Source organism: Budorcas taxicolor, chromosome 17 (assembly GCF_023091745.1).
Source record: "Budorcas taxicolor isolate Tak-1 chromosome 17, Takin1.1, whole genome shotgun sequence".
Taxonomy (NCBI): Eukaryota; Metazoa; Chordata; class Mammalia; order Artiodactyla; family Bovidae; genus Budorcas; species Budorcas taxicolor.
This window is the reverse complement of record NC_068926.1, coordinates 48,324,054-48,347,701: the sequence shown is the minus strand read 5'-3', so window position 1 is coordinate 48,347,701 and position 23,648 is coordinate 48,324,054. Positions and strand designations below refer to the sequence as shown.

General features: G+C 42.3%; 1 protein-coding gene across 1 annotated transcript in view; it reads left to right on the top strand.

Annotated features, from left to right (window-relative positions):
- Positions 1-23,648, top strand: part of GLT1D1 (glycosyltransferase 1 domain containing 1) — a 115,755-nt gene that overhangs the window by 58,915 nt on the left and 33,192 nt on the right. Inside the window, exons 7-9 of the mRNA XM_052654920.1 lie at positions 6,594-6,689; positions 7,464-7,513; positions 22,793-22,836. Coding sequence (XP_052510880.1) covers positions 6,594-6,689; positions 7,464-7,513; positions 22,793-22,836 — 190 coding nt within the window. The remainder of the gene's footprint in view (positions 1-6,593; positions 6,690-7,463; positions 7,514-22,792; positions 22,837-23,648) is intronic.

Here is a 23,648-nt window from a genome sequence, read left to right as displayed (position 1 = left end):
GGTTCAATCCCTGGTCAGGGAACTAAGATCCCACATGACGCAGGGCAACCAAGCCCACTAAGCCCATGTGCCACAACTAGAGAAGCCGGTGCATTGCAACCAAGACCCGAGGCAGCCATGAAATTAAAAAAGAAAATATAGAATTATCTCAGGAAATGCAATTTGAAGCCTAGGGATTCATCTCTTTTAACCTGAAATGCTTCTCCTTAAAGGCAACAATGCAAGGGTATCTTTAGAGGGAGCTGAAGTTGCAGGTCCTGCTATAAATGTCAGAGAAGAGCGTGAAAATGCAAAATCAGTGCCCTACTCGCCGCAAACAGGAAGACACCCCAGGCCTGTTTTTGCTCCAGAAACTTCAAACAGAACCTCCATCACGTACTCCAATCCCTTCCCTTGCATTCCATTCCCTTGAAAAGAAGAAATTTTCAAGCATTTGATGAGAAATAATTTTCCAAGTGTTTTACATCAATCTCGGCTACAATGGCAGAGCTGCTGTCAGCATTACAAATGAACCCATGCAGTCCAATTGCTTTATCATGTCAGGAAGTGTAAGCCGTTATTCAGAACCTGGGGGCCTGTTTTAAATCGCCTGCTGTAAGGTTATTCCATCATCTGTATATCACAGGTCACCGTTGCAGGGTAACGAAGATTCATAATTTCCAAAAGAGGGTGATTTGTCATCCAGTTCTGTAGCCTGATGTTTGCTTGTTTCATCAGTCTTACTGTTGAGTGATTAACAGAACAGCCAGGAGATTTTAAATACTCCTTAGACAACATTCCCTCTGGAGACCTGCTCGGCTGCAGTCCATTCTTAATGTGTGCAATTAGAAGGTGTAAATGTATTCAGAATAGATGGGCTTAGGGGAGCTGTGGTTGTGGCTGTGGGAGCTGACTGTTGGATAATGGCTTAAGGATAAGATGGAGAACTCAGCAGCAACTCTGGGTTTTATGATCAGATGTCTGTGCTCATTTGTATGGTCGTTCATCTTTGTCAGTTCTGCAGTTCAGACTCCAGAGATGGACCATCTTTCTCACCCATCTTCTGTCTTAATGCTGTCCTCTGGAGAATTCGAAATCTGTGATGGTGTTTTGTCACTTCCACCCTGAGACAGTGAAAACAGAAGTTACAGTGAGCGACTTCTCTGGTGGTCCAATGATAAGGGCACTACACTTCCACTGCAGGGGCCATGGGTTCGATTCCCGGTCAGGGATCTAAGATCCCGTGTATGCCGCAGTGCTGCCATTAAAAAAAGGTTGTAATGAAGTGATGAAGACTGTTAGTGATCAGTTACTCACCTTCTGGATTCCTATGAATTGTTAACCTTAAAATCAAAGTTTTTTTTTTTTTAACTCTGTATTCTATATGGGAGTGTAGCCGATTAACAATGTTGTGATAGTTTCAGATGGACACCTAAAGGACTCAGCCATACATATACATGTATCCATTCTCCCCCAAACTCCCCTCTCATCCGGGCTGACATATAACACTGAGCAGAGTTTCCTGTGCTATACAATAGGTCCTTGTTAGTTATCCATTTTAAATATAGCAGTGTGTACATGTCCATCCTAAACTTTCCATCTCTTCCTCCCATTCTTCCCTACTGGCCACCACAGGTTTCTTCACTAAGTCCGTGAATCTGTTTCTGTTTTGTAAATAAGTTCATTTGTGCCATTTCTTTTCAGATTCCTCACATATAGGATACCGAATTTCTCCTTCTCTGACTTACTTCACTCAGTATGGATGGGTTGGGAAGGGTCTTAATGAATACTTGGTTTAAATAGGTAGATAGCTAATTAATCCCCAGGGTTTATAGTCACCTTCTTAAACATCTGATGTCAATTTTAGGATACATTCTCCTTTAAGGTACACCTTAGGTTTGCTGAGAATGTTCAGTTATATTTCTAAATCTCCTTTGTTTAAAACATTAAATCAGTTTTATGCCAACCAGATTTCATGTTCAAACAGGTCAACTAGGAACAAATAAAGAATAAAATAGATTAAAGGCACTAAAGAAAATAAAATGTTAGTTGCTTAGTTGTGTCCAGCTCTGCTACCCCCATGGACTGTAGCCTGCCAGGCTCCTCTGTCCATGGGATTCTCCAGGCAAGAGTACTGGTGTGGGTTGCCATTCCCTTCTCCAGTGATCTTTCCAACCCAGGGCTTGAAACCAGGTCTCCTGAATCACAGTCAGATTATTTACTGTCTGAGCCACCAGGAAAGCCCAAAAAGGCACCAAGTGGCATTGTTACAATTTTTTCACGTGATAGTCACCATAGCACTTCTGATCCAGAGGTATGTGTTTAGACATCAAGTTAGTGACCTGGTCTTTGAGTTTTCAGGTATGTCTTAAATGTTGTTATGGTTCTATCATCCATGATTTTTGCTTTTATTTTTGTTTATTTGTTTGGCTGCACCTGGTCTTAGATGCAGCATGTGGGATCTTTGATCTTAGTTGCACCATGCGGCTTAGTTGCTGCATGTGGGATCTAGTTCTTTGATTAGGGATTGAACCCAGGCCTCTCTGCACTGGGTGTGCAGTCTTGACCACTGGACCACTGGGGAAGTTCTAATTTTTGTTTTTAAATACCAGTAACTAATGCATGTAGAGTAATGGTGCCTTGAAGGTCATCAATCCTGAAACTGTAAAACTTAAACTTGACCTGGCCACACCTTCTTGGGTTTTATTCTCACTTTATTTTTATTTTTGTTGTTTATTTGATTTTCTCTCTCCTTTAAAACTCAGTATTCCTATATGGATACTCTAACATGCCAACTCAGATGGTCATATTTTCCTTCCTCAGGCTGCTCTGAGGAAAACTCACTTGTTTTTCAGATGGAAAATTCCTGTTATTAGATCTCTTTTTGCATTCACAGCCCCCCAAAACAGATTTTTCAACTTAACATTCACTAAGTCTGATCACTCAGCAGAAGTTCTTGAGTTTTTTTCTCCCTATAATAACAGGAAAAAAAAAAAAAAAAAACAACAACAAAACAAGAGCTGCTGGAATAGAAAGCAGCAAAGAAAGTGACTTTAAGAAGGATTGGGTTTCTGTTCTGGAACCAACTTAGAAGACTTGGAGTGCGGTGTTTAGTCTGTCGCAACCGATATGGTGTCAGACCGTGAAAATGACACATTTTGTTTACAAGATAAAAATACCATTCTCCAGGAAATGGTAATGTCGGAAAGACACGTACATGGGTGTTTAAAGGATGAGTTCAAACCTTGGTTCATGTGAATCCTGGATCTTAGAGGAAAAGTCAAGAGAAGAAAAATAAGTTTCGTGTTAAAATGAGGAGATGAAATCCACTGAAAAGTTTAGGTGGGTCTGTGCCTGACCTCCAAACCTCTACAGACCAGTCTGTTTTGTTCTTTTTTAAAATCTGAGAATGAACATAGTACATTTCCCCAGGAGAGGCTGAAATGGAATCACTCCAGATTGATGCGCTCCCGAGGTGGGCCTGAGACCTTGGTTGTTTGATCAGGATTTTTGAACTTCATTTCCTGAAAATGATATTGGTATATCTGAAAAATGCACATAAGCTCTCAAACCCAGGTGCTGTCTCTGCATTTAATTTAAAATTTGTTTTTAAAAAATTCCTAAAATAAGACAAAGCATTTGGTTCTTTGTTTGATCCTGTTCTAATGTCCTTTTCTAAATTCCTGTGACATTTAATCTCCAGCCCATGAAGAAGTGGGGGAAGAGAAGCAAGGAGATATGGGATTAACTCTGTCTCCTTCTAGAGTCTAGTAGGTCGGGGAGGTAAAGGGCAAGGAGGATCTCAAACTCAGTTTAGTGAGTTGGGTACCAGCACTTTTAAAAAATGAAGTGAAATGGAATAGAAAATATCAGAGTGCCTGGTATGTAATATGTCTAAATTATTCTTTGAGACCATACTGTGTATGTGTATATCTGTGTGTCTGTGTGTGTAAACAGTTATATCTCATGTGTGCAGGGTGGCAATATAAGTCACAAAACATTCTAAAGATCAATGTTACTGATTATGGATTATTTTCTTACAAGGTTGACTTCCCTAGGGACCCTTGGGTACAGATACGTCAAAGATCACTTTTTTTCAAGGGTCTTCCGAACCTGCTTTTCTTAAGAGGTTTAAGGGTTTTCTAAGAGAACATCTGAATCTCAACATTTCAGTTAAGATTTTCTCCAGAGCTAGTTATGCATTATTATTATTAGCTTTTGTGATTGTGTCAGAGTGCTCTCAATGTATCTTATTACATTTATTCTAATTATGTTACTAAAAAAACCACAGAGGAGGGATTTCCCTGGCAGTCCAGTGGTTAAGACTCTACACTTCCAATGAAGGGAAAGCGAGTTCAATCTCTAGTTGGCTAACTAAGACCCTACATGCTTTAAGGCATGACCAAAAGATTTAAAAAAAGAGAAAAAAGTCACAGAGGAAATGAGCTTGTTTCCATTGAGAATTCGATGAATGAGGGGACTTCCCTGGCAGTCTAGTGGTTAGGACTCAGTGCTTCCACGGCAGGGGACACAAGTTTAGTCCCTGGTTGGGGAGACCCCAGCCATACCCACATACCCATACCATACCCGACCATACCCACATATCCACATACCATGCAGTGTGGTCAACAAAACAAAACAAAACCAGAAGAGTACAACAAAAAGAGAACTGGATGAATGAAATGAAATGTATGAATGAACACATTCTCCTTGCATGGTTTTATGTCCAGTTACATGCATTTGCAAATGATGAAGTTTTAGGTTCACTTGGGTTAATGATATTAATACAGTCTATTGACCCTGTGATATGGCTGTGTAACAAACCACCTCAGATGCGATGACTTAAAACAACCACAATGTATTTTGTTATGATTTTGTGGGTCGGTGGTTTAGACTTGGGGCTTTCCTGGTGGCTAAGATGGTAAAGAATCTGCCTGCAATGCAAGAGACCTGGGTTTGATCCCTGGGTTGGGAAGATCCCCTGGAGAAGGGCATGGCAACCCACTCCAGTATTCTTGCCTGGAAAATCTCATGGATGGAGGAGCCTGGTGGGCTACAATCCAAGAAGTCAAAAAGAGTTGGACACATGACTGAGCGACTTCACTTTCACTTTCTTTTCACTTTCCAGTATTCTTGCCTGGAGAAGTCCATGGACAGAGGAACCTGGCGGGCCACAGTCCGTAGGGTCGCAAAGAGTCAGACATGACTGAAGCGACTTAGCACACACGCACAGTTTGGACTTAGCTCATCTCTGCTTCCTCTGTGTGTATTGGGCTCACTTGTAAGTTAGGCTGAGGCCTGAAAGGTCCTGCATGAGTGTCTGAGTCTCTCTCCTCCAAGTATACTCGTAAGGAGGCAGCCCAGCCTGACTGTGAGGCAGTGGTGTCCCAATGGGTGGGGGCTTCCCAGGTGGCTCGGTGGGTAAAACATCTGCCTGCAACACAGGAAATGCAGGTTCAGTTCTTGGGTCGGGAAGATCCCCTGGAGGAGGGCCTGGCAACCCGCTCTAGGATTCTCGCCTGGAGAATACCATGGACAAGAGGAGCCTAGAGGGCTGCAGTCTCTAAGATCACAAATTTGACACAACTGAAGCGACTTAACATGCATGCTCACGTGTCCCAACGGGTGAGGGCACTGGACACCAGCCTTCAAGACCAAGACTTGGGAATCACTTCCACTTGCTCTGTTATTTTTAAAATATTATTTCATTTGGCTACACTGAGTCTTAGTTGCGAAATGTGGGATCTAGTTCCCTGACCAGGGATCAAATCCCGACCTCCTGTACTGGGAGCTCAGAGTCTTAGCCACTGGACCACTAGGGAAGTCCCCCCTTGCTGTGTAATTAATGCAAGTCACCAGGTGAGTCCAGTATCTAGGGGTGGGAAAATGGGTTCCACCTTTTGTTGAAAGGGACCACAAAGAATGTATTTTACTTGTGTGTGTATGTGCGTGTGTGTGCTCAGTTGTGTTAGACTCTGTGGCCCCATGGACTGTTGCCCTAGGAGCCTGGCGGGCTACAGTTCATGGCATTTTCCAGGCAAGAATACTGGAGTGGGTAGCCATTCCCTTCTCCAGAGAATCTTCCTGACCCAGGGATCAAACCCATGTCTCTTAAGTCTTCTGCACTGGCAGGCTGGTTCTTTACCACTAGCACCTCCGGGGAAGCCCCAGTCTTACATGATAGCTTTCAAATGGCAAACCAAAATGTTTCTCTATCTAGGGGTGTGTATATGTACTAATATATGAACTTAAGAGGACATTCCTATATAAACCATTTTTCTGATTTCATAAAGAAGACATTCTTCTTAACTGGGATTTCACTGAAATATTTTCTATGACTGATGGCTGACATTTCAGTAATAACTGAGTCAGTTCTCTGTTGCCCCCTCCCCCTGCATTGCAGTGGGCAGTACCTTTATGTTTATTAGGCCAGGCTCAGCTCAGGTTAAGCCATCAGAAGAACTGTTAGTTCATGTAGTGAAATGAAAATAAAGGTTTGGTATGGGCACAGCTGGCTGAAAGGGCAAAGCCGAACAGCTTCTGACCTTTCATTGTCATCAGGTCATGGAGCTGCGTTCTCTCCTTTGAATATACCCTGAACTCTTCTGTTGCAGAGATTAACCAAAGTGCTGACAATCTACACGTGTTTCTCCTGATCTGTGGACTCAGACAAGTGAAAGACCCTCTCTATTTGGTGGATGCATTCTCCGGTATGTTTTCTTGGGTGACCCTTCGCCTGCGGGATTCCACTGGGGTTCCCATCTTCGAAAATCTCTCCTTAGGACTTTGAGATTTCTCATTTTTTTTTGCCCACCAGCAGAACTGTTTCTAGACTGTTGCTTTGGAAACAACCAGAAAAATAATCACACCGTGTAGTCATTTCAGTTGTTTTCTGCTTTCCTGTAACCTCGGCTTCCATTTTGCTGTTGTTGTTTAGTCGCCCAATCATGTCTGACTTTTTTGCAATCCCATGCAATCCCACCAGGCTCCTCTGTCCATGGGATTTCCCAGTCAAGAATACTGGAGTGGGTTCCCATTTCTTTTCTCCAAAGGATCTTCTCAGCTTCTGGGAAAATCATAAAAAATAGCCAATAATGATAAGCCTAAAATAATTTTACCTGGAAATAATTTATACATGCTGATTTGTATCATACATTTGGAGTTTTGTTGCCCTGCTTAAGTTAGTCTATAGACTCCAGTGTATACTAAAGTCCATATTGAGTTACGATGGCATATGCATCCTAACTACCTAATAAATTAGATATCTGAATAATATGTGATGGTCTAGAAAAAAATTTTTTCCTTTAAACCATAAAATGTCCAATACTTACATTTCAAATAATTATAAGTTGACTAATATGGAAGCAAAAATGATATGAAAGAATTTATATTGTAGCACAATTAATACTGAACTGACTTATGTTTTCAGCTGTGACTTAAAACCATTTTAAAAGTCTTTTTTTTTTTTCTTTTTTCTCCCGAAGAATGGCATCAAGAAGAGGCCAACGTTTACATGGTTATTGTTGGTCCTGAAGTAAGTTGATTTGCTGTGAGCCTTGATCTCATTTCTATTTTCCTCCATTCTTTTTAGACATTTTGTAAAATTAGTTGCTTTTCTTACCCATATTTGATTTCTTTCTTAAGCAAATAAAGCCTGTTTGCCTTCTAAAAAATGAACACCAGATCAAGGTTAGAGATGATGATGCTTTATAAGTCTTTACAATTAAGTTAATGCTACAAAGGGTAAGTAATGGATTCTCTCAGGACTAGAGGCATATAAAGAAAGTTTGTCTAAGTCGGTGTATAAGATAGATGTTACATGTGGTCCAGATCATCTTTGAAACTCATTGGAAGTGCTCAACAGACTTGGAGCTGTTTACCCTAGCACTGGATTAGGTAATTGACAAGCAGTTAGAAGCCAAGTAGGGTAGAGAATAAGAATCTATAAGAACGAGAAATAAAGTCTTCACTGGAGGATGTCCTTGGCTGACCGTGGCCATCGTCTGGGGAACAGAGGTCAGTGGAAGGGCTTGGGGATGCTGCCTCTCATCTCCTGGGACTCTGGACACCCCCGCTCCCCTTTGGCAGATCTGGAGGAAGCAAGTGATCTGTTACGGAGTCGATTCTTTTTTTTTCAGTTGTTACCAAGGCTGTGCTTTTTTTGTTGTTTTATTTTATCTTTGGCTAAGCTGATCTTTGTTGAGCTCTTCTTTTCTGCATGGACTTTCTCTAGTTACTGTGAACAGGGGCTACTCTCTAGTTGTGGTGCGAGGGCTTCTCACTGCGGTGGCTTCCTTTGTGGCAGAGCACAGGCTTAGTTGCCTCATGAAATGTGGGATCTTAGTTCTCGGACCAGGGATTGAACTCACGTCCCCTGTGTTGGCAGGCGCACTCCCAACCACTGGACCACCAGAGAGGTCCCCGCCTCCGCAGTCAATTCCAAGCGTTCAGGACTCAGAGAGTCTGGGTGGCAACATTGGTCATCTTGTGAAAACAAATGTTGATTGGCTCTGTCCAAGCAGTTTAGAAAACAGAACTCTCATCCCACCAGTTGGGATGTAACCCTGTAGTAAGGATGTCTCATTTTCTCTTCATGGGGTGTCTGTATCAGGGCTGCGTCTTCCGTTCCTATGAACGGCATCTCCCACTGCCTTTCCCTTCTGCCTAGCAGGCTGAGTCTGGGCATGTTAAGTGCATTCGTGACATCCTTTTTGTATCCTGTCATTTCTCATCTTGTCCGTTTACTAGTTCCCTAGGGACCCATGAGGTGTGCCGTGGAAGTGGCAGGCTTTTCTCAGTATTCTAAAGATGTCTGGAATACTACATTTACCTGGAGAAAGGCCCCCTAGCCTAAAACATACACCAAGAGCTAGAATTTGTGGGGCCACACTGGTTGCCACATGGAAGATGAATCACCCCACCATCCATGTTGTTTCTTTGTATAAGAGGCACTCACATATACACACCTGCACGCACATACACACATCACACACAGGCTCAGGGCCAGACTTTAGATGGTTAGCAAGATAATTCCCAGTGCACTAATGAATGTTAAGTCACATAGTGGCAAAGCTATTACTATTATTATTATTATTTTAATACTCTTATGTCCTTCTGTTTGAGCAGCATGATTGAAAAAGTTTTAATTTGATACTGAGATTCTTGCTAACCAAGAGAGAAGGCTGCAAGCTTAGAGCCGTGGCAGCAGCAGTTATCTTGAAAGGATTTAGTAGTGTGGCTTTCCTTTTCACTGCTTTTGTTTTTCTGGTTTGGTTCCATTTATGATGCATGATACTGGTTTTCCAACTCTGAAAATTTCCTTTAAAAATCAGTTGATTAAAAAAATGAATTTATTTCACAAAAGTATTAAATAAACAATAGTAGAGAGGGGACACAGATGTGATGAATTGCAAAAGTATGCAAATAGCCAGTTTGGGAAACAGTTTTTATGAAGACTCAGTGTGCCTGGGAGATGCAGGTTTGAACCCTGGATCAGGAAGATCCTCTGGAGGAGGAAACGGCAGCCCATTCTGGTATTCTTGCCTGAAAAAATCTCCTGGATAGAGGAGCCTGGTGGGCTACAGTCATTGGGGTTGCAAAGAGTTGGACATGATTGAGCACATGTGCACACGCACGCACACACACAGTGTATCTGGAGGCAGAAATACCAGAAGGACAATACTTGGTGGAGAAAAATGTTCACAGACAACTCTGGCCTAATGACGACCTGATTTCTCTGTTTGACTTTTTCTGTCACGCTTCCTTTTAAGGAAGCCTGGAGAGAGGTGGCAAACTTCAAAGTATAGCACTAAACATGTGCCAGAAACGCTTTTCCAGGAACATAAAGACTGAGGCAGCATTGTCAGAGAAGAGGGAGCGGCTAGGGCAGGTGTTGTTTCCTGCATCTGTTAGCACCTTCCTGTTGAACTCACCTGCCTGCGAGACAGGGACGCCATTGGTTTCATAGAGACTTTCTAAGTCATGGTCTCTTAGAAGAGGCACTTCTTTTGTTTTTGCTTTCTTGTGGCCGTGTCAGGTCTTCGTTTGACACGGGGCTTTGTTATGGCGCTGGGACTCTCAGGTTGTAGTACATGGCCAAGTAGTTGTAATGAGAGGGCTTAGTTGCTCCGAGGCATGTGGGATCTCAACCGGTATCAAACCCACGTCCTCTGTATTGGAAGGCAGATTCTTAACCGCTGGACCACCAGGGAAGCCCCAGTTGTTTTTATTTTCTAAACAATTAGGAAGGCTTTTCTATCCCCAGGGGAAAGAACCATATTTTCCCATTTGTTTTTGAAACATTCAAGCTTCCCTCTAACTTTAGTTGGCCTACTTTTGAAAGAACAGTGATTGTAAAAAATGTGTTTCCTTCCTCCTAATTTCACTGCAAAGAAATTACACTCTCGGGCTCTGGGTTGGGAGGCAGTAGGGGAGGGTGGAGACTGCGGCAAACTGTGGCATGACTGACTGGGAGCATGATTCAGCCACAGCAGGATTTGCATCCAGAGATGCAGGTTCCCTTGTCAACCTTCCAAGAGAAGTCACAGCCCAGAGGCCTTTTTATTCCTTTTGAAAAAAATGTATGTATGCGTGTGTGAAATTTTTAAGTGCTCGCAACTAGCTAGACAAACATTCATGCGCGTCCACACTCTTTGTCTCTCTCTTTGCCTTGTCGGTCCTACAAAATGCATCTCTGTATTTTCTTTCTGTTTTTAGAAGTTGTATTTATTTATTTATTTTGATCACATGAGTCTTCTTTGCTTCACATGGGCTTTCTCTAGTTGCAGCAAGCAGAGGCTACTCTCTTGTTGCAGAGCGTGGGCCCTAGGCCTGAGGGCTCAGTAGTTGTGACTTGGGGGCTCAGTTGCCTTGCGGCATGTGGAATCCTTCTGAACCAGGGATGGACTCCGTGTCCCCTGCATTGGCCTGTGGATGCTTAACCACTGGACCACCAAGGAAGTCCCTGTATTTCCTTTTTTTGTAACTTCCAGAGGGAGGCAGTGACTTTGACTCATGACTTTGCCTGATGAGAATCAGGAAACAGATGGTGACTTGAGCTGGCCGAGACAAAGAAGGTTTACGGGGACCCTGGGAAAGTCGTGTCTTGGGAAGCTTTAGTGTGCCACAATTTCTAGTGGAATTTCTCCTTTCCCCTTTTCTCCTCCCCTTTTCCAAGCTCGTCTCTGACATACCTGAGGATGTATTTCTTCCTGAGCCAATGCAGGTCCAGAACAAGTCTCATAGAATGCCCCAGCCCTGAGGCCCCTGGAGCTCCCTTCTGAAGCTGCATCTTCAGCCACTGACTTAGTTTGTGTGGGTGGAGCCAGGAAAGCAAAGTAGCAAGGGAATAAAAGAGAAAGAGGAGCCTGGAAAGGGAGCTCTTGAGTGAAGGGCTGTGAAGGGTTATGAGCTGAGAGTTACTGGTCCTTAAGTTCATTGCCATGAATTAGTAATAATTCTCAAGCACTTCCTCCACAAGGCGCTCCACTATCTGTAATTAAAAACCCTCTAGGAAATGGAGGAAGGCATCTTGGGTTGCAAATTTGCCACTTGGAAAAACCAGTTGTAAGCATCTGGCACTGTGCCAGGGCCATACTCAGTCTGGAGATTTCCTGGGATCTGCTCACTTCTCCTCCACCGACCAGAGAAACTGGATCTTCCAAATGTAACTCTGCCTCCGGGGATGTGGCTGCCTTCTCAGGCTTGCACAGACCTGAATGCAGACGTGAGCATTTGGGACCTGATTCCTGTTTCTTTGTCTTGGTCCATATGGGTGGCTATACCACGTACCGCAGACAAGGTGGCTAAGAAACAACAAATTTATTTCTGACGTTCTGGAGGCTTTGAGTCCGAGGTGAAAGTGCCAGCTGGGTCATTTTCTTCTGAGGGTACTCTTCATCTTTTTTTTTTTCTTTCAGTTTTTGGCTAGACTGGATCTTCATTGCTGCATACAGACTTTCTCTAGTTTCAGCAGGCAGAGGCTACTCTCTAGTTGTGGTGCCCAGGTTTCTCACTGTGGTGGCTTTGCTGGTTGCAGAGCGTTCTCAAGGGAGGGCTCAGTAGTCGTGGTGCATAGGCTTAGCTGTTGAGGCATGTGGAATCTTCCCAGACCAGGGATCGAACCCATGTCCCCTGCATTGGCAGGCGAATTCTTTACCACTGGACCACCTAGGAAGTCCAGAATGCTCTTCCTTGCTTGCTGAGTCCTCGGAGCTCTCTAGGATCTTTTATCAGAACGCCAGTCCCATTCATGAGGGTTCCTGCATCACTTCCCAAAGATCTACGCTCCCAAATATCATCACCTTGGAGATTAAGATTTCAGTGTGTGAATTTTAAGGGGGACACAAACATTCAGCCCCTAGCAATATCCCCGCCTTCTAATGGGTCTTTATCAAATCTAAAGAGAATCAGTAGCCACCATCACAAACACCTTAGTGTTGTCTTAGTAGACAGAATAATTTGAGTTTCTGAAATACTAAGGCAGCACTGAATATGATTAGTCACAAATTCAAACCACTTGTTTACTTCTTGGCTCCCTCTTCCCTACAAAAGTTTTCTTTTCTCTTTTTTGGTTACACTGCCCGATTTGTGAGATCTCAGTTCCTCAACCAGGCATTGAACCTGAACCCCTAGCAATGAAAATGCAGACCACCAGTGAGTTCCTCAGAAGATATGAAACCAATATATTGATATGTAGACACATATTTCATATCCTCCAATAATTCAGATAAACTAGTATCTCTTAAGTGTTATATGTTTCTTTGCTTTTTCTCCATAACCAGTGGTATGCTGGTCAGTGTTGAACAACTGGTTCTGTTGGGATGGGCAAAGTGGTAAACCCTATTTTTTTTTAAAAATCTTTTTGATGTGGACCATTTTTAAAGTCTTTATTAAACCTGTTGCAGTATTACTTCTGTTTTATGTTCTTTGGGGTTTTTTTTAAGCTCCCTGACCAGGATTGAACCTGCACCCTCTGTATTGGAAGGCGAAGTCTTAACCGTTGGACCAACAGGGAAATCCCAAGCCCTATTTTATAAAAGCCCTATTTGCCTATTTCTATAGAAAGGTTTTCCCATGGCCAGTTTCAAATTACCAGACAGCAAGTAAAGCCAACTCCAGCACATTTTACATGGTGACCCACCACACACACCAGAAACAAGCTTAATTAAATAATCCTCTTACTTCATGTATTTCACACACTCTGATATTTCTTTAAAAACCTGTTCCATGCCTCTGCTTTGATATTTCATGTCATTAAAACAGTGCCTATTTTTATTCCAAGATTGATTTCATGATGTGCTCCATGATTCAAAGTTTGGAAAACACTGACTTGGGCCACACTGGATGGTTGTGTGTTTGTGTATGTGTGTGTGTGGCCCCTAGACATACTCCCTCTTGAAAGCCAATGCGTTGGCTGCTTCCTTAACGAGATTCCCTCCCCGGATTGTGGCCTGGCTTCGACATGCTTCTCTTGACCACTCAACTTAAACAAGCTCTTCCCTATTATCCTTACAAGATTTCTAGGCATCTATCAGTTTTCAGTGTCAAGAATTCAATTTAACACCACTTTTGAATACAGAAGTAGGAGGAGACTAAAAGGGTTTTACACTTGACATTGAATCTTTGCTACAATGTTATGGGTTAATACACTGATCTTTTGGAAATGAATTTGAGAAGTGGGTCAGAGGTCAAATCTTGGGACACATTGCAATTCATCTTTTAACCATTATCTCTTAGAGCGGATTAAACACCCAAGTACCACAATTATTTTTGACATCTGATGTGAATACACTCTTCTTCCATTCATTTTTTTTTCTTTGTTAACTGCTAAGCTCAATGACTGAATAAACACTTTAGGTCTAAATTGCACCCTTTAGGAGGACTGTAGCCTTTCTGGGTCATGTGCAGGGCTTCTTAGAACAAAATTGCATTGACTCGGTTAGTGAATATGTCTTGAGAAAGAGCTCAGTCTGTTTTTAGGGTGTGCTCACAGTGCATACAGCAGTGATTCCTGCCCTCTTTGTCCGTATCTCTGCATGCAGCCTGGTCAGATAGGAGATCCCAGTGAAGAAGCTACACAGCTCAGCCTGTGCCCCTGGGCTGCAGCCTCAGACCAACTTCAGTGCAAGGACATGTATTAGGAGATGATAAGAGCTTCTAAGAGAATTGTTGGGGAGGCTGAAGACCAGGTTTGACTACATCCATTTCTTAGTCTCTGGGTCATTCCCTTCAAGGTCCATGGTCTGCCGTGGGTTACCTCTGCCATTTTGTAAGGAGAGGACCAGGCACCTAATTCCACTTCCATCAGACCACACCCAGGGGGCAGAAGTGAGAAGATGCACAGGGGAAGCAGAAGAGATGAAATGGAAGCCAAATATTCAAAGCAGAAAACTGATGATCATGGCATATGCAAATTACCAATTTGTTTGTATGAACGATCAGACAACAACCAAATACTTTTGTAGGTCACTTAATGGATATCAATGTGGCCCTTATGTTTAGTCCCAGAGAATAGAATAGACTTGGCCCCTGCCTGAGTGGAAAGAGGTCTGGTTAGGAAGAGAGACGAGGGCAGGTAACTCTGGACTGGAGGTGTATCTGCCAGGACAGGGGAGCCCATGGGCTGGGCTGCATATAACATTCACGTTTGTTCCTACCATGTTCCATGGTCCAGCTCAGAAGGCAGTTATCACCCTCCTCTTTGGAATATTATTGCTCTCCTTTTTAATCGACACTCATCTCTCTACCAACCGTTTATAAAATACTAGAGTGTATGTTTGGAGAAGGCAATGGCACCCCACTCCAGTACTCTTGCCTGGAGAATCCCATGGATGGAGGAGCCTGGTGTGCTGCCATCTATGGGGTTGCACAGAGTCGGACACAACTGAAGCGACTTAGCAGCAGCAGCAGCAGCAGCAGCAGAGAGAATGTTGTTCTTCCCAGGTGGCACTAGTGGTAAAGAACCCACCTGCCAATGTAGAAGATGTAAGAGATGCAGTTTCGGTCCCTGGGTTGGGAAGATACCCCAGAGGAGGGCATGGTAACCCACTCCAGTATTCCCGTCCGGAGAATCCCATGAACAGAGAAGCCTGGAAGGCTACAGCCGCAAAGAGTCGGACATGACTGAAATGATTTAGCACGCACACAGAGAGAGGGTTCTTAGATTGCTTTTTAAAAAATGGTGGTGCTGTGTATGTTACACATCTGAAAAATAAAGTGATCATTCTTAACAAGAACATTTCAAAAAGTAAGATCCCAGTCCCCTGTTAAATCTACTTAATCCTTCATTACTTCTTACTGCTGGCAAGTTTGTTAACATCTTTAGAACAAGATCGAATCATCCCTGTCAGGCAAAGGGTAGTTCTGCATGGCTGGGTAATAGAGTGATTGCATGCCAGCTGGGTACCCTTCACTGCTCTGGGCCTCAGTTTCTCCATCTGTAAAGTGGGCATGACTCAGAAAACACTACCTGCCTCATAGTTTCCTATGAGGCCAAAATAAGCGAATACTTGGCATAGCACCTGGTTCATTGGCAGCATCATAGGGGCGTTTAATTAAAGAATGAAAGAACTTTCTGTGCTGATGTTTCCTTTGTGTGTTGACAGGCTAAGATTCTGTTTTAGCTGCAGGATGGTTTGAGTTAGACGCTGGTTTTCTATTAAAGCTTCTTTGATCTCTCTATCCAACCATTTTGGCAAAGCATTTGGTTTCTGCTTGCAGGGGCGTATGGAGTGGGTGCATTTTATGGTTCTCTTTGATAAGCAATGTGGTAGGAACATTCAGCTCGTGTGTGACAGCTTAATGACTTCCCACGATAATTTCTTATATCTAAGATGATTTTCCTTCAGCCTGGGAGTTGAGACAATGTATTTTGCTAGAAAGTAAATAAGCTTAGAAGGAGGAAATGAGAATTTTCTTTGCTGCTTGCCATGCTCTCGCTTTTTAAAATTTCATAACATGCACTTTCATTAAATAAAAATATCTAGCCTTCTTCTTTTTTTTTTTTTCTTTATCTTGTGTTTTGTTCCCCTTGGCTTCACTAAGAGATTTGGAAATGAACTGATGTGGAAGGCAAGCCGAGAAAAGTTTAATGCAGTTTGTACTTTCAACTTGAAAGTTGCTGTTACACCTTTGGCTAAATTTTAGTTAAAGGGTTATGTTAGTTGCTGAGTCATGTCCAACTCTTCGTGACCTCATGGACCATAGTCTGCCAGGCTCCTCTGTCCATGGAATTCTCTAGGCAAGAATACTCGAATGGGTAGCCATTCTTTTCTCCAGTTAGGTATTTCAGCTGTCTTATTCAATTTTTTTTCCTTGATGAAATCTTTTACCCTAATCATGAAAGAAGACACGTGTTTAAAAATTAAAAACAAAAGGAATTTATGTTTTTTTCCAATAAGAAAAAAAATGTTTGGCCACACCATGGAGCATGTGGGATCTTAGTTTCCTGACTAAGGATTGAACTGGTTGCCCTTGTATCTGAAGTACAGAATGTTAACCACTGGACCCCCAGGGAAGTTCTGAGGAATTTGTAACTAAAAATTATCATAAGTAAAACATATATGTCAGAATTCATGGTGGTAGTTGTTTAGTTGCTAAGTCATGTCTGATTCTTATGATCCCATGGACTGTAGCCTGCCAGGCTCCTCTGTCCATGAGATTCCTCAGACAAGAATACTGGAGTGGATTGCCATTTCCTTCTCCAAGGAATTGAACCTGGGTCTCCTGCATTGCAGTGGGATTCTTTCCGCTGAGCCACCAGGGAAGCCTCATCAAAATTCATAAGCAAGTGTTAGTTTGTTAATTGCTCAGTCATGCCTGACTCTTTGCGACCCCATGGACTGCAGCCCACCAGGCTCCCCTGTCCATGAGATTTTCCAGGCAAGGATACTGGAGTGTGTTGCCACTTCTTTCTCCAGGGGATCTTCCCAACCCAGGGATTGAACCTGGGTCTCCTGCACTGCAGGCAGATTCTTTATTGACTGAGCTAGTCAAAATTCATATGTAATGCCAAAAGAAGGCTTTCATGAAATTGTTTACCTTTTCACGATGAGATATTAGGGTTATAATGTAATTGAATGGCTTAGGATAATTTAAGTGAAAAAAATCAAAAGTGGGAAACAGAAAGATAGAACCAGTTGGAAATCATTCATTTAGCAAATATTATCCAGCATAGAACTAGCATGACCTTGGGAGGAAAATGAAGAATAAGGAGAAGAGTTGGACAAATACCCAACAAGTACCAAAAAAAGTAGGTCCATGTTTTATAGGAGGTGGTAGAAAAGAGGTTTGAGAGGAGACTTTACTTCCTGTTTGGATGATCAGACAAAGTTTCTCAGAGAGGGAACATTTGCCTGTGCAGTGGGGAATGAATGGATTTTAAGGATTGAGGTTGGCCTTCCTGGTGGAGAAAAAGACATGTAATTAGGAGAGAGGTGAGAAGTGGAGAGTAAATGTTACTGAGTCCGAGTTCATACTGCCTGCTGCACGATAGGCCAATAAATCAAGAAACGAGTTGTTGGGGCAAGAAATAGCAACTTTATTTTGGAAGGCCAGCAGACTGAAAAGATGGTGAACTAGTGTCCCAAAGACCCATCTTCCATACAGATCTGCATCTACAGAGCGCAGCTCTCCATGCTTGGCAAGAGACAAGTGAGGCATCTGGTTGTCTTTTTAGAAGACACCAGTCTGTGGGCGATTCATGCCAAATGTGTCACAGTTATGCCGAAGGACATTGACCCAGCATGTTGCATACACCGAGAATATCCCTAAGACCATACTAGGACAGAAAGCATTCTTAAAAAAAAAAAAAATCTTCTTGTTTAATAGTTCTAAATGTTACATTTTTTCCCCCATGGGGCCAAAAGCTACCTGTGTGATCTTGAGTGGAAAAATAGGCGGCAGAAATCAGGGGTCGCAATTTTTCCATTTCCATTTGTTTGAGAATAGTATTAAAAGCAGAGACATTAACACAGGTCAGAATGTTTCAGGAAGCAAGTTTCAGAAGTTGAATTTTATAACAATAAACCTGTTAAAATATTGCCAGCATTTGGATTTTCTTAAAACAAATGTCTTAAAAATTTTTTTTTATTGATATGGGTGTACCCATGGCTCGTAAAAAGCCTCTTGATGAAAGTGAAAGAGGAGAGTGAAAAAGTTGGCTTAAAGCTCAACATTCAGAAAACAAAGATCATGGCATCCGATCCCATCACTTTATGGGAAATAGATGGGGAAACAGCGGAAACAGTGGCTGATTTTGTTTTTCTGAGCTCCAAAATCACTGCAGATGGTGACTGCAGCCATGAAATTAAAAGACGCTTACTCCTTGAAAGGAAAGTTATGACCAACCTAGACAGCATATTCAAAAGCAGAGACATTACTTTAGCAACAAAGGTCCATCTAGTCAAGGCTATGGTTTTTCCAGTGGTCATGTATGGATGTGAGAGTTGGACTGAGAAGAAAGCTGAGTGCCAAAGAATTGATGCTTTTGAACTGTGGTGTTGGAGAAGACTCTTGAGAGTCCCTTGGACAGCAAGGAGATCTAACCATCCATTCTAAAGGAGATCAGTCCTGGGTGTTCTTTGGAAGGAATGATGCTAAAGCTGAAACTCCAGTACTCTGAACACCTCATGGGGAGAGTTGACTCACTGGAAAAGACTCTGATGCTGGGAGGGATTGAGGGCAGGAGGAGAAGGGGAAGACAGAGGATGAGATGGCTGGATGGCATCACCGACTCGATGGACGTAAGTTTGAGTGAACTCCAGCAGTTGGTGATGGACAGGGAGGCCTGGCGTGCTGCAATTCATGGGATTGCAAAGAGTTGGACACGACTGAGCGACTGAACTGAACTAAACTGATGACTGATTCTTGCTGATATAAGACAGAAAACCACAAAATTCTGTAAAGCAATTATCCTCCAATTAAAAAAATAAAGTGGCAAAAAAAATTTTATTGAAATATAGTTGATTTACAAAGTTGTATTTCAGGTGTACAGAACAGTGATTCAGTTTTATATATATATATATTCTTTTTTAGGTCCTTTTCCATAATAGATTAAGTGATTCAGGTATACACACACACACACACACACACACACACACACACACACACACACATTTCCCTGGTGGCTCAGACGCTGCACTGCCTGTAGTACAGGGTTTAATCCCTGGATCAGGAAGATGCCATGGAGAATGGAATGGCAACCCACTCCACTATTCTTGCCTAGAGAATTTCATGGACAGAGGAGCCTGGTAGGCTACAATCCATGGGGTTGCAAAGAACTGGACACAACTGAGCAACTAACACACTCACACAAACACACATTAAATATATTCTTTTAAATAAATTCTTTTAAAGGTTCTTTTCCATTATAGATTAAGTATTGTTCCGTGTGCTATACAGTAAGACGTATTGTTTATCAGTTTTATATACAGTAGTGTTTGTGTGTTGGGCTTCCCTGATAGCTCAGTTGGTAAAGAATCCGCCTGCAATGCAGGAGACCCCAGTTTAATCCCTGAGTTGGGAAGATCTGCTGGATAAGGGAAAGGCTACCCATTTCAGTATTCTGGCCTAGAGAATTCCAGGGACTATATAGTCCATGGGGTCGCAAAGACTCAGACATGACTGCTCTTAATATATCCCTCTCTCCACGCCTTTCCCCTTTGGTAACCATAAGTTTGTTTTTTGTCAATGAGTCTATTTCTGTTTTGTGAGTAATTTCATTTACATCATTTAAAAAATTCCAAATATAAACAGTATCATATGATATTTAAAACAAGTACGTTTCTTGTTGATGGCAACTAAATGGTCTTTGCAGTATTTTAATCATATGGTAGGTTCCATCTGTTCAGTACACTTTTGAGTTGCTTTACATACATGTGTCTAGTGGTGTGTGTCTTCTGTACTGTTCCAGCAAGTTTGCTGTTAAAGTATATTAAGCTTTTAAAAAATCTAGGAATAATTTCCATTTGTTATACCCCCAGATTTGCTGTGTCCACCATCAAAGTGATGTCATGACCTCAGGGAAATGAGTGAACTTTGCGTTACTGGTTCTTTGGGATACATCTTCGGCATATGAATAGTTTAAAGGATCTGGGCTCTACCACACATACACACACGCACAGCATTTCCTTGCCAGCGGAAACCAAAATGAAGTTTTTGGAAAACACAAAATTATTTCAGTATGACAAAGTCTAGGGATATCATCATATTCATTAAGTCGACTTGGTTTGTAATTCCTGATACCTACTGGTGAGGTGTGAATGAGAATAGAAATTGAATCTGCCTTCACTTCTAAACTCATCTGCAGTAACAGGAAGAGCTGGCAGACACTGTATTTGTAAAATGTGCTTACACCCTCATCTACCTCTATCTCTGAAGACATGTTCAGAATTTTGTCTTACACTTGCCTAAGTTTAAGAATATTTTCTCAGTTATTTTAAAATTGTATTCATTGTTAATAAAACCTGGGGAGAGATGCAGGGGAAAAGCTATCTCCTGATTGTTTCATTTTAATAGTTTGCAGTCGGATGAAACAGATGCGATAAACATGCACTGCAGCTTCATCCTAATAGGCTTGTAGGGACCCTATGACAGGTGGAAAGTTATCTGCTAAGATCCTCTTGGTACTTCAGGAAGTAAATTTACCTGAGAAGAGGTCATTGTGCATAAAGAGTACATTAGTTTGGCTTCTGATGGTCAGGAAAAAGGTGTGTTTTCTGTGGATTCTGTGATGACCTTCAAGTGTGCAGGTGTCTTGCTGAGAAGTATGGCAGTGTCACTGGGAAAGTACACATTTGAGATGAAGTGTATAGATATTTTTGTATTAGTGCTGCAATCTGCAACAGTTACTGTGTTTCAGAAAAAGTTGTAACCACTGAATGTGTTTTAACTATTTGATCCTCCCAACAGTCCCATGGTGCTGTTATCATTCTCTTCTTATGGATGAGGAGCCTGAAGCCCAGAGAGATCCATTAATGTGCACATGGCCATGTGGCTAGAAATTAGTTTGGGAAGGATTTGACCCAGGTGGTCTGTCTCCAGAGCCCTACTCAGTCTGGACATCTACATATGAGTTTTCTTGAAAGCATGTGGAATCAAAAAATGTTGGTATAAGAGACCAGTTTAAGAAACATTGCTATTAATGTTTGCATTAATTTAGCAAACATATTGACTACCAGGGATACAATGGGATGAAACAGGGTGCCTGGGAGCTCCACTAGTAGTCCAGTGGTTGAGAATCTGACTTGCAATGCAAGAGATACTGGTTCAATCCCTGGTCTGGGAACATCTCACATGTCACAGAGCAACTAGGCCCATGAGCCACAACTACTGAAGCTTGTATGCCTGTACTCCTCAACAAGAGAAGCCACTTCAATGAGACGCCCATGCCCCACAACTAGAGAGTAGCCCCCAACCTCCACAACTAGAGAAAGCCCACATACAGCAAAGGAGACCCACCATAGCCAATAAATAAATCTTAAAAAAAAACATGGCACCCGTCTCATAGGACGTATTTCCTCTAGATATGAAAGAGGAATAAAGTGCAGACTCAAGAGTATCACATTGTAACTAATTAAAAGGTTGGACTTGGCTTTTTAAAAATGGAAATATAATTTGTATGCCATACAATGCACCATTTTAAAGTATTTAATACAAAGTTTTGCAGTCATCACCCCTATCTAGTTTGGGGGCATTTTTATCATCTCCCCAAAACCCCAGACCCGTTAGCAGTCACTCCCATTCTACTCACCTCCCAGTGCCTAGCAACTAACCTACTCTCTTTCTTTATAGATTTGTCTGTTCTGGACGTTTCGTATAAAAAGAGTCACAATTTAGGGCCTTTTGCGTCTGACTTCTTTCACTTAGCATCATGTTTTCAAGGTTCCCCCATGCTATAGCATAAATCAGTACTTCATTCCTTTTTGTTGGCTAAATAATATTTCATTGTATGGACAAGACCCCATTTGTTTTCCCATGTATCAGCCCATGGGCGTGCCTTTGCTTTAACGTTGTGTGTCTGGAAAGGCTCCCTGTTAAAAATAAAATGTTAATTCAGTCAGATCTTTTATTTTAGATCTACCAAGGGTTCCAACTCCTTCTACCTCAAAGGTTTTATGACAAAATCCACCACTGTAATCAACTAGGCAAGACTTTCATTGAAGTATTATGTTTTTGTCAGATTTTCCCTTGACTGTAAATGACTTCTGTTTTAGGATCTTGAGTTGGGTGGATAATTCTTGGCATCCCATACCTGGAGCTTCACCAGGCTCTTAGCTTATAGACCAAACAGGAAACAGGAATGCAGTTGGCCCTGTGTGTCATCAGGTTTTGTATTCTCAGATTCAGCCAACCATGGACTGAAAATATTCAGGAAAAGAGATTCCAGAAAGTTCCAAAAAGCAAAACTTCAATTTGCTGTGCATTGGTACCTATTTACTTTGCATTTATATTAGTACTGTAAGTAATCCAGAAATGATTTAAAGTATACAGGAGGATGTGTTTCGGTTAGATGTAAATACTATACCATTTTATATGAAGAACTTGAGCATCCACAGCATTTGATATCTGAGGGGCTCCTGGAGCGGTGGATACTGAAGGACAACTGTATGTGTTTGTGCCTTTATATTTTCTCTCAAGTGCTTCTTTTCCTTATTACTTTGCAGTAGCCGGACTCCGGGGTATTCTTTTGTATTGGATTTACTTTTTCCTTTTCTGAGTTGTTACGTCTGGCTCTGTTGCCATGATCTGCAATTCTCTTGAGACTTAGATTCATTTCTGGCTTTTCCTAAAATTCATCTGTGTCAATTTTCAGGTCGATCCAGTCTTCACAAGGGAAGTGAAGGCCAAAGTAAAGAGGTAAGTATCGGAGTTCCCTGGTGGCCCAGCAGTTAAAACGCCAAGCTTCCAATGCAGAGGATTCGGGCTTGATCCCTGGTCAGGGAATGGTAAAGAACGTGCCTGCCAATGCAGGTTCAATTCCCGGGTCGGGAAGATGCCCTGGAGGAGGGCATGGCAACCCACTCCAGTATCCTTGCCTGGAGAATCCCATAGACAGAGGAGCCTGGTGGGCTACAGTCCATGGGGTCACAAAGAGTCGGACATGACTGAAGCAACAGGGAACTGAGGTCCCACATGCTGAGTGACATGATGAAATACATTTTTTAAAAAAAGAGAGAGAGAAGCATAGGGAGTGAACAGGTGTTTTGCAGGAGAGGAAGCCTAGTGACTGACACATAATCCCAGTTTCCAGCATTCACCGTGTCCCAGGCTCTGTTCCCAGCACTTCATTAATAATTCCTCCTTTAATCTCCTGATGATCCTGTGAGAATCTGGGTGCTATTCCTTTCCCCACTGACAACCCTGGAAGCTGACATGCTGGGAGCATCAGCAATTCCCTAGGGAGCAGTCGCATGGATGCACGTGTGAAGACATACAACCTCGCTAGGTCAGGAAATGCCCAGGAAACCCACCTTGAGGTTATAATTGTCCCTTACCTCGTGGGTCAAAACCGAAACAACAACAACAACAACTAAAAATCTGCTGGTGAGGGTGAAAATTGCAGCCATTCCTCTGGAAAGCAGTTTGCCAGGGTCTTTGCTATCAATTGCGTTTGTCTGCCCGTAACAGAGACCAGGGCTTCCCTGGTGGCTCAGAGGTAAAGAATCCTC